The sequence below is a fragment of the Octodon degus genome, unplaced genomic scaffold (genome assembly GCF_000260255.1).
Source record: "Octodon degus isolate 3935 unplaced genomic scaffold, OctDeg1.0 scaffold00052, whole genome shotgun sequence".
Classification (NCBI taxonomy): Eukaryota; Metazoa; Chordata; class Mammalia; order Rodentia; family Octodontidae; genus Octodon; species Octodon degus.
The window spans coordinates 109,007-121,170 of record NW_004524628.1 but is presented as its reverse complement, the minus strand read 5'-3'; the positions used below and the strand labels follow the sequence as shown (position 1 = coordinate 121,170).

The following is a 12,164-nucleotide window of genomic DNA, read 5'->3' as shown; positions in this document are numbered from 1 at the left end:
AAAAAAAACAAAAAACAAAAACATTAGTTAATGTTAGATAAAAGAAAATAGCTTGAATATAAAAAGAATTTTCTCATTAAGTGGTACATATCCGAGGAACCAGTAAGATCACTGTGCTGCAGTGCCTGAAAGGCCAACTTTTAAAGCATCCGGTAGGTTTAGAGTGAACTGTATATAATGTTGAGGTTTAGTTCTGTTCCTCCTCTTTTATGATCTGTTCATCCTGGCTCCTAAGAGAGCTCACAAGCTCTTCAGTCTGAGTGCAGCTGTGTGCAGCCAAGGGCTTGCTGCACAGAGAGAGCGCCTCTCGCGGGCATCCGAAATCTCTCCCTGGTTCTGTCTTCTCTCCATCTACAGATTCGTTTTTATACTTCGTTTTTATACTTTTCTGCAGGATGGTTAAGAGCAAGATAAAACAAGGCCTATATAACAAGAAATGTAGCTTTTGTATCTGATAAGGTCAGTCAAATCCCTTCAGGACTTATCCTGAGATCCTGTACCTCAAATTGTAGATCCTTCGTCAGTGTCAACCATGTGGATGAGTCACGGCCATTGCTTGGCCAATTTGCTCTCTGTGAAAGCCTGAGAGAGTGTCTTCTCTCCATGTGACTCTCCTTAGGTGCACTCTACATCATCAATCACTTTCCTCTGTGGCCTCATAATCTCCTTGATCGGAAAATTTGGGACACAACTGAGTTAAATGATGTTACAGTACAGGTTCTCCTATGTCCTGAGTCTTCACTGACCTTGAAAGACTAGGGCCTAAATGTTGGCTGTCCTTGCAGCCCTTCTTTTTCTCTAATTTTTTGGTCTGCAAACTTAGGGTATTAACCCTCCAGAAGAGCAGCTGATTATTATTACCCTACAACATAAGCAGATGAACTTAACCTCATCGTCTGTCTGACTATCCAATATCTTAGGCATAACACGGAACAGGTATTTTCCATCAAGTATTGATATATTAAACTTTAAGTCCCTACAGATTATGCAGAAAAAAATTTAAAAAATTAAAAAAATAAAAATAGGAATAAACAGTTACATATTTTTACACAGAAATTTAGAAATCTATCCATATACAGCATTGTAGCAGGACAGTCCTGTGATACTTTTTTTTCTTGTCTCTGTTTTCATTTGTAACCCTTTTTTTAAACAAACATTTAATTGAGAGACAGTTTGGCAGTAATTGTTACGTCATGAAAACCAGTACATATTTAGAAGAACAGAACGGCAGGCGTACCAAGCATGACCCTACCAGTATACATTGCTATCTTCAGTGAAGTTGCTTAATGTACAGGTATCAGCATATATAGCTAGTCAGGGTGAGAATCCTACCAATTAACTGCTAGTTTCAAAAACATGCTGAAGATTCTCAGGATCATTGCCTTACCTATCTTGTGGATATAAATGTATGGCTTTGCCCCTGTCATGTTTCCCAGCTTTTCTCCTTGCCCTGTCTTTGTTGTCCAAACTTCAAGTTCTCGCTTTCCTTTCAATTGTTTTATACCTTTCTATTTTTATTTCTTCTTTTGAGTTCTTATACTATGGGGACTATTCAATATTTACACATGTGAGTCTGGTTTATTTCACTTATGAGTATATCTTCAAGTGACATGTCTTAAATAAAAAAGGCTTTGAGTTTATCATTCTTTATAGCAGAGTAATACTACATTGCATAAAAATACCACATCTTTTTCATCCATTCCTCCAGTTGTAAACACATATGTTTGCATAAATTAATGGGAGTCCACATCCTTCCAGGCATTCACGCACCATGAGGACTCCATGTGCATGTATCTATCTCCTGCTTTTGTCCTCCCTCTCCCCTCCCTTTTCTACTCCTCTCTTCCCTCTGTTCTCTACGTCTCCCCCCTGCCTTCTGTCTCCCTCTGTTTCTTTCTCCCCCCACCATTCGTAGCCCCTACTCATGCTGTGACTATACACAGGGCAGCTCTTTCTCTTTTCGCTCGTGTGCGCTGTGGCTTACATCTAGATGCCCTCCCCGAGCCCGAGCTCTCACGGGTGGGGACTTTGGGGTGAATGGATCGCGGGTGGGTCGCACTAGATCCACCCACTGACTGATTTATCACCATCCTTCCTGGGGGTGGTGGGTTTAATGGAAACAAAACCCTTCCCTGGGTGAGGGTGGAACAAACAAAAGGGCTTAGAGCTCGAATGCAATAAAAATGCCAAGGAAGGAACCTGTTCTGCTTCCGGCCGCCTCTCCAGAAGCAACTTTTCTCCCCGAGCCTTCCTGACTTGCATTCTGCCAGCTGAGGCCTGAAGCCTCTACATATTGTGAGCTCAAATGAACCTTCCTTCCTGCAACCTGTGGATGGCAGGTGTTCTGGCCCAGCAACAAGAACACTCTAAGAGCACATGGGACAGTGAGCACGTCAGACCTGTGCTTCTTTCTCTGGCTTATTTCACTCAGTGTGATTCCCCCTTTTTGAGATTATTTTCCTGAAAATGACAGAATTTGACTCTTTTATGAATCCATGATAACCTCCTGTGTCTACACACCATGGTTGTTTTATCCGTTCATCTGTTAATGGAATCCTGGGCTGATTTCATAGGTTACTACTGTGAATAATGCTCCAGTAAAGACGAGGACTGCCCTCACCACCTGCTCTGCATGCTGACTTTACTTCCTTTGGGATACACCCAGGAGCGGGACACTTGGATGACGCAGCTGCTGTACTTGGTGTATTTTGCATATCTTGAGGAATCCCCACACTGCTTTTCCTCACAAGTTACTGATTTATATCCCAAGGAGAAATGCAAAAGCAGACTTGTTAAAGTTGAAGTTTGTAAGTGTGAACAATACCTTTCTGATCCTCAGCTCATGCATCTTAGCAAGAGGAATGGCATCTCCTGAGTCCTCAAAGCCCAGGACAGAAGAGGGCATCAGTTCCCACTCTGAGCTCAGCTGACCACAGTGACCAGCAGGACACTCGTTTCCTCAGCCTGCTGCCGCCTCCACCTTGCGTCCTCCCCCACCTGCGGCTGTGTGGGGAGGCTGAGCTTCTGCAGCCCGATGCTCCCTGTGGTCTTTTCTATGACTTAGAGCAATTTGCGGGACAGCTTGGTGACCCTGTGTATCCTCCAAGGGACTTTAGTCCTCTGAAACGCTTCTTTTTTGCAATACAGCATGATCACATAATTTATTAATAAGAAATAAACAGACATGAAAAAGAATACAACTCCAGCTGCCTTGCAACTTTCTTCTTAAAAGAATTGTTTCAGGAGCAGAAAACCAAGAGAGTAAAGGACAAAAATCTCTCCCAAGGAAATGATAAGAATAGCGATGTGATTCACATTCGCTGTTGACGATTACTTATGTGCTGAAGACATGCTACGTGCTCCCCAGCGCACTACGCATTGTATTACAGCAGCACTCTGACTTTTACAGGCAGGGTTCTACACGGGTCCACAAAAAGAATTTCAAGGACCGGTGAGATGGCTTGGTGGAGTAGGTGCCTGCCTAGGCAAGCGCAGGGACCAGCGTTTGATGCCTGGCACCACAGGCCACACCAGCTCCGCCCCCAGGTGTGCAGAGTCTGCCACTGAGCCCGGGCATGATGATGCATGTCTGTAATCCCAGTGCAGGGAAGGTTGAAAACAGAAGGATCACTATGAGTTCGAGCTTAGACACTACCAAATACATAAAAAGAAGAATTTCCAATCTTCATAAATATTTCCCGGTGTTACCTCTCTTAGGAAAGATAACGGCTGGTGTCGCGTCTCTCCTGAATCAGTGCATGCAGCCCACTTGTACCTGAGATGATCAACTAGAGAGGATCTGAGACTAAGCCAGACTGAGAGTGAAGGGCAGTTATCTTGTGCGACCTTTGTCTGTGTCCTCTTGGTGTATCCCAAGCACGACTAGAGTTATCAGGTAATGGAAATGTATGCTGCCTGGCAGGACAAAGTCGAGGATGCCAGTTGCCCAGGGAGTAAATGTTTATTGAGCCTACACAGGTGCTTCCCAGCAGAGAGCCTGGTCTTTGGATACTTTTGTAATCCACACTGTGGCAGTTCAAGAGCAATCACAGTCACGTCCACTGCTTGTGGAAGCCAAAAGGATTTTAATGGATATATGAAGAAGAATACATAGCCTACTTTGAACCTGCACTGGTACAAATAACAGGGGGATGAACTGTGTGACAGGAGCATAGTGAACACAAGGCTGTACTTCTCGCTCATTGAATGGCTGAAATAAGAGTTGAGAAAGTTCACAGATTCAGTGACCCTGGTGGATAGGACTGCTGTGTTATCTTTAGGGTTTCAAGCACTTTCAGGAAGAGAAACTCTCTCTTTGTCCTGTAGTTGTTTGTGATAACCGTCCCATTGTCTCTCTGTCTCTGCATCCTCCAATTCTGTGATTCAATTTGTGACATCTCAGAATGTTTTAACATGGCAGGCAGATAACAACTGGAAATAGGCAACAAAGGTTAGTAGAAGCAAGAAATGACTGATATTCTGTAAGAAAATAAACACAATGTCTCTATCATCTTTAACCTGGGAACTAGAGCATAATGAACACAATCTCACGAGGATTTGGAGCTGGGTACCGTAGTGGAATCACCATTGATGAGCTATTAGAGTTTACTCAAAGAGCAAAGATAATGCAGTGGTATATCCGTGGTGCTGGCCAGCGGCTGAATTCCATTTGTGACTGTTGCACTTAACGAGAAAACAGTTTGGAAACATGTCAGAAAGAAGCACATATTATCAGGAAGAAGGATGATGGTCCTGGACAGGAGGAATCACAGGGTGTTTCACCACATGTGGTCCCCAGAGGGCGCAGGAGCCCCACTGCAATGACAGAGAGGGCTCCGCAGGTTTCTGAAAATGTCCTGGAGTCCTGGGTCAGGCAGGAAAGTACTGTTACTGATTTATTGTGCCCTTTTATACCTTATCACTTTATTTTTTCTCTTTATATCTTTAAACTTTATGTAGATAGATAGATAGATAGATAGATAGATAGATAGATAGATAGATCAGAGAGTTAATAATAAACATCTATTACCACAGATGGCCAATTCGTGGATTCTGCTACTGATTTCAAATATTAGATATATGATGATCATTCTGCTATTCTTCCAGTAGACCTCGTGTATAGGTGAGGGTCATCTAAGACAGACTCAGAGTTGTCTGATCAAGGAGGTAGGTACTAAAACCAGTTCACCTGTCACATTCAGTGCAAAGGACAGCATTTGGGAGTCTGATGAGGAGGCTCACAAGGAAAATGCCCTGGAACAGTAACAGTGGGAGAGTGAGGCCAGGTTCCTGTAGTGTAGACAAGGAACGATGTGCTCCTCATGCAGGAGGGAGAAAGTTTACATCTCACCCATCTGCCAAGGCCAGGAGATGGGGCCTGACCAGCTGCAGATCGGGCTAACGGTTCCTCACAGTCACCTTGCCTACCTGGCTCCAGAGATAGGGCTGGCCTGGTTCAGCTCCAGCTCCTCAGCAACTATGTACAAAATCTGTCACTGAATAAAGTGCGCATGAAAACCAGGGCCATTTCAGGGTATTTGTAGCCATGGTGACATTCAGGAAAGAAAATATGACAAAGGAGCTGCCTCTCAGGGCACAATGAGAAATCACAATGTTGTGAATCATTTCCCTTCGGGTATGAATCCTCTAAGATCATGCTTGAAATTTTATGTTCATCCATAAATCACCACTTGCTCACCCTGAGACCACCACAGGACCAGCCCCAGGCACAGTGCCACAGCAGGGAACCTTTCTCCCTGGAACCTCTGACTGCAGGGCAGGCAGGCACCTACAGCTGTGAGTCCCAGAGATGCCACATTGGTTGCCGGCCTATATTTGTCATAAAAATGTTTAACTCTGACCCTGCTCCTCCAGGATGAAGACATTTGCAAGTTGCCCTACCAGGATGGTCTTGGAAGATAGTAGCAGGACCTAGGCCATTAATAAGTGAACTTTGGGGTGGGCCTGGTGAGTGTTGGCAGCAGAATCGTGGGGTCCATCCCCAGTCCCTGTCCCCCCCCCCATGAAGTGCGCCTTTGGAGCAGCTGCTGTGCACTGAATTCTCTGGAGCTGTGTGCTCAGTATTCCTTTCCTCCCTTAAGATGCGCAGGTCAGGTGTCTTGTTACAGCCGTGGGAACCCTGAGGAACACTTGTGGGACCAGATTCCTTCTGCACAAATTTGAATTTTATTGCAGGCTATGTGATGGTTATCTTCCTGCAGTGTGGGGGACCTCTGTGAACAATGCCTGAGTACTGGCCATCAGCTTTATTGGGGACATAGCCTGGGCTGGGTAACTTGAATCAGTTTGCTACCTATTGTTCTAAATATAGAAACTAAGTGTCATATGAGAAATATACCACATTGGTAAAGCTTAAAATTTTGATGGATTCCATCCACTCAAGACCCCAAAATTCAGACAAATAAGTTGAACCCTGAATGTCATGATATGAGTCACACACCTGGATTCCCTGTGCTTTCCACACCCAGCAGGATTTCTCTCCCAGGAACCCCTACCCATAGATTTTCTCTACTCCGACATGCTTCAACCTAACAACTCACGACAACAGTCTTACTTGTAGTGATGGAGGTAAGCCTCTCTCCCTCCCTTATATTTCATTCAGGCTGTCAGCCCCAGAGCTGGTGTAGTGTTCACACCCCCAATCCCAACATGGGATCATGAAACTCTAGAAAAGTCTAGAAACCCTCCCCATGCCTACATGAGGCTTTGGGGAACACCTAGACTCGAATCATAACAAAAACGTGTGATTCCCTTGAATGCTTTTATTAGCATATTCTCCACCTTTTAAAACAAAGAACATTTTTACTGATGCCTAAACACCTGCACCCTCTGAGGACCACCAATGACGTCTTTTATAAATTTCCCTTTTATTTCATGGCTCTACTTTTTTTTTTCTTGTACTGGGCATCAAACTCAGGAACTTTCGTTTGCCAGGCACATGCCAGGACTACTTTTTACTCCACTGTAACTTGTCAGTTCTGGCAACTACAAATCATGGAGCCTGCAGTCTCTTTTCCTCGTTACATTCCTGGAGAATAATTCTGGTGACCCACGTCACGGAGATTATCAGGGAGCCTTAGCATGGGGAAGAGTCCTGCTGTCAATATTCACCACAGGATCGGGCTGCCAGATAGCTCCACAGACTAAAGGTGCTGCTTAGCAGATGCAGGGGCTGGGGGTTCGATCCCCAGAGTGCCATGCTGACACCACCCCCAGGGTGTGCTGAGATGGCTGTTGAGACTGGGCATGGTGGCATTAACAGCTAAAAAAAAAGAGGGAACCTAAAATGAACCAATCTTTGATTTTCATAGAAAATGCTTCAACCTAACAACTCACAAAGTATACCTAAGGTACTGCTTAGCAGACGCTGGGGCTGGGGGTTACAAATTATACACTTTAGGTGTACTGAACTATACCTAAAGGCTTTCTGTTATGTGGCAAAATAACAATAGATGAGCTGAGCATCTAAGAAAAAAATGATGCTGCACACAAGGGAAAAGCTGCCTGACTTTGTCCTCTGCTCCCAAGGGGGAGATGCTGCTGCAAACAGTCTCTCCCAGTGTGTTCTCCTTTGGGACCCCTGGGGCCCTGTGCCTGCCCAGAGTCTCTGAGAGGAGCCAGCCCTACAGCTGTGCCACCCCACCCATCCCTGCTGATTTGCATGTGCCTAGAGCCAGCCCAGCCTGGGGACTTCTTCATAGGCTGCTCCCTCCCTGGGCAGGAGTCAGTACCAGTCAGGACACAGCATGGTCATGAGGGTCCCTGTGCAGCTCCTGGGGCTCCTGCTGCTCTGGCTGCCAGGTAAGGAGGGGCAGCCCTGGGGACTTCCTCAGCACTGCATGGTCAGGACCCTAGATCTTCAGGAAGTTCTTTTATACCATGATTAATGATGTAAATATTTCATTTTTGTTTCTACTGTCAGGTGGCAGAGGTGACATCCAGCTGACCCAGGTTCCATTGGTGTCTTCATCCTTAGGAGAGAGAGTCACCATCTCTTGTCGAGCCAGCCAGGGCATTAGCAGTAGTTTACACTGGTATCAGCAGAAACAAGGGCAAGCCCCTAAACTCCTAATCAGATATGCCACCACTGTGCAGTCTGGGGTTCCTTCGAGGTTCAGCGGCAGTGGGTCTGGGACAGATTTCACCCTCACCATCAGCAGCCTGGAGGCTGAAGACTTTGCAAAGTATTATTGTCAGCAGAGTAACAGTTGGCCTCCCACAGTGATGGAAGCCGTGACATAAACCTCCCAGAGAAGCAGAAGTGTGAGGCTGGGCTGCCCAGCTTCTCTCCCTGGTGCCTGAGTTGCTAAAAGTTTTTATGAGACTCAGTGAGTATTTGAAGGTCATTTGAAGGTGTTAGAGAAGGGTCATGCTGAGTCCTTGCCCCTTGCCCGTTTCCTTCTAACCTCTGTCCCTGATGTTATGGTCCCTCCAGCCATGAGGTCCTCACTTGTGACTCAGGTGAGGGACCCGCCATTGTCATCCTGCAGCACAAGGACGCAGGGGATTCTGGGTCCACACCCGTCTCCCCCTGAGAGATGTGCAGCTCAAGGTGAATTGTCCTCCTCCAGTTCCAAGTCTCAGAGGCCCTTTTGTGAGCATTTCTATGAGAAATGAGTAGAAGACACAGCTCAGGGAAGGGAAAGTCCAGAAATGTTGGTCAGCACAGCACTGTGGCCTGTCCCTGGCTCTGCTTCACCCCAGTGTTCACCCCAGTGGAGCACCGCATCAGGTGGGTCACCGCTCCACAGCACGTGTTGTTTGCCTGGAAAAGGGATCAGACAGCGAGGTCCCAGCAAGCGTTGTGAAGTCCTTGTGTCAAGAAGTAAAAAATATACAGGAAATACCCAGGAAGTATTTAATAAAAACACAAATTTCTTCACAAAGAGAAACCAAACCAACCTAATGTGGATGATGCAGCTTTGTTTTCTATGTACACTGAACTTGTGCATAATATAACGTCTTCATCAGTACCAGTGAGATTTCACGAATACAAAACCTCAGAATCACTTTTGTCCTCTGGATTCCCAGCCCGCCTTTCTGCATGTTAGCACAAGACCTAGAGAATGATCAAGAAACTATGGTAGAGGTTTTTGCAGTTAATGAGAATCTCTTTACCTGGAGTGAGTCTCTTGAAAGACATTTCAATATAAACATACACATTAAAAATGATGCACCTGTACTCTTCCTTTTATTCATATCATAACAAAATATGTGACACTGAGTATAGTATAAAAATAGATTTATTTCACTCATTTTTGGAGGTTGCAAGTTCAAGCTCTTGAAGGCCCATCTGTTTGTCCTTTGGTAAGGATAAAGCCACTGCTGTCAGAATGTGGCACATGAGAAGGCAGGAAACCAGCTGCGAGCTAGGGTGGCCAAGCGTGGAGTGTGGCCTCGCTTCCTCACACCACCCTCTACTAGGGGCAGCCTCCTGGGTGAGCCCAGCCCTGGTCCCTTCCAGAGGCAGCAGCTGCAGGAGCCTCACCCTCTCGACCAGCCCTCAGCCCTGACTCAGCCTCTGTGGTGGCTGCAGTGAGACCCCAACCAGGGACAGAAGTCCTGCTGGGGAAGCCACATCCAACCTTAGCAGCTCTCATCTTCATCTGATAGCTTTTGTCTTGCTTTGGTCCAATCCCTTCTATGCAATGAGCAGAGTTTTCCATGTCCTACCACCATGACAATTATTCCTTGGAGGCTGTTGGCCATGGACCGAGTATCCTCAAGCCCTGGGCCAAAAAGTCTCTCCTCCTCTACGTCTGGAGCGTGGTTGTTTTGTCCCCGTGACAGAAAATCTCCCTGATACATGCAGGAAGCTCAGACTTTCCCACCTGAGTGGAGCCAGCACATGTGGCTTCCATTTTTAAAGGGTGAGCAATAGATACCTGGGGAGAAAGGGCATGCACATGATTAGGAATATCATTTATGCTCATAGAATAGTATAGAGAAATGTCAAATCCATATCTAACAAAGAAAGACTTTTATAATACTCTAAATGCTGGATTTGAGAGAGCAGCATATTATGAGAGAAAACAGCCAATTATAGTGCTGAATTTTCTATGGTTTTAACCTTTAGTTTCATTAGAAATTCCCCAATTTTTCAAAGTCAAATTTCTTTGTAATACCTCATAAAAAATGACTTTCATTAAATGAAAACATAGTAAATTCCCTACCGGTGCTCATGTTTCCACAAATCAATTTCCATATGACTAAGGGTTTAAAGGTGTTTTTAATTTAACAGTTTTCCAAAAATAACCCTAAAACGTACCCACACATTTTCTTTTCCTTTGTAAATTTTATTTTTGTGGAGTTTTTTTGGTGTGTGTTTGTTTGCATTTTTTCCTGTTACATTCTAAGTGGCAAAAAAAAAAAAAAGTCAACTTTCATTTGTGTGGTTAATTAAGAGTATGGTTATTTCTTACACTAAGAGACAAATTTTTACTCATTGGTATCCTACAAAGAAATAAAACAGTCCAATGCACCAACATCTACAAAGAGCCAGACCGTGACACACTTCCTGCAGTCCTAGCTCCTCACCACAATGCTGTCATCGTCCATCTTGTGGCCCTGAAGTTGCACAGTTAAAGGTCACTAACATTTGACACACTAGTGAAAACATTTTATATTTTCCAACCGTTTAACAATACCCTGCTTTGATAGATTAACCAGAAAATATTCAGCTCACTCTTCTTTGTAGAATCATACTTAAAACTCTGTTTGTTTGTGTTCCTTAAAAATTAAATATGACATCAGGTTTAACAACCCCAGATTCCTTCATAGGTCCTCTGCTCTTTGCAGTGCTCTAGGACTTTTTCCCAGAGCACTGAATGTCCTTCTGAAATAATTTGATGTAGAAACTCTTCATTAGGAGAAGTTGAAATCAGTATTAATCCCAACTGAAAGATAATCAGCATATTTTCTACTTTAAGATTAGTGGTATGACAGTCTGATACCCCTGAGAAGTTTGCGTCTTAATGAGGGCCAGGAAAATGTCAGGGTCAGGCCCGGGAGATAAAGAGACACAGGCAGGGGAGGAGGCTCTTTCCCTCCCAGAAGCACTGAGCTCTCCCCTGTGGCTGCCTCCTCCTGCCCCACAGGCCTGTCCGGAGCACTGGGCTCTCACGCAGAGCAGACCCTCTTCCTGGCCTTGCAGGCTTCGTCTGGCCGGGCCTGGGCTGTGCAGCACTGTCCTGCTCTGGTCTTCAGCCTGTGGGGCAGGCCACAGCTGCCTCCTCCCCAGACCTCAGCTCTCTGCAGGGCATCCCGGCCTCAGCCCTGGTTGGAAGCCCCTGCCCTGAGCTCTTCCACAAGTTTCGCAGCCAGAGGTCTGTGCTCCCTTTGATAACTCACCCATGTCCACACTTGTCCAAGTCCACATGGCACTTGGGGAGGTACAAGTTTCATTTAATCTCATCGTCTGGGCAACGCTTTCCCAGTGTAGACAGCTAGAACTTTCATTCATATCTCTCAAACCGGCGTAACTAAACACTTAACAGAGCAAAATCAAATGGCGGCAAATATTTTTAAATGTCAGTACAACAACCACCCTATTTTTCTTTTCTTTTTTGGTTTACTGAGCACCAGCTTTGTCTTAGCACACAGGGAAGAGACATTATGTCTCTGGGAGCACCGCGAAGGTGCCAGGATTAGGAGCCAATGTGATCACTTTGAGAAATAAGATTAACAGCCACAAAGAGAGTGGTCAGATGTTGTGGATGACTTTGGCTCCTCGATTAAATAACAAACAAGATGATAATAAGTTTTTCTTGAATTTCTCTCAGGAATGGATATTTAGGTTCACGATGCTAAGAGACAGCGATGCCCTTATGTGGATACCGGTGCTCAACAGAAGATTAACGAGCCTGTGTGGTGCCAGAGGCCCAGCAGAACAGCAGCAAAAGACTCGGACTTTTAGCTGTCATCACAGTGCTACAAAAGCTCTGAATTCTCCAACATCCTGACTTCCGTTTAGGGCTGATAGAGTGGCCCAAACTTGCTTTTAAGTTCTTTTAAACTACTCTGCAAATGTATACGATAGGAAGGAACTGGGAGGCCTCTGGTTTCATTGAGAACACAGGCAGTGTCTTGTGTCTGTGTGTTTTCCAAAAGACCTGGGCTCAAAGATTGGGAAAACACAACAGCTG

General features: G+C 45.2%; 1 gene segment (V, D, J or C); it reads left to right on the top strand.

Moving 5' to 3' along the window:
* Window positions 1–7,757: 7,757 nt before the first annotated feature.
* The window catches only part of LOC101578776, a 46,407-nt gene continuing 42,000 nt past the window's right edge, over window positions 7,758–12,164 (top strand). Inside the window, 1 exon segment of the V gene segment in view lies at window positions 7,758–7,821. Within this exon segment, the coding sequence occupies window positions 7,767–7,821 (55 nt within the window).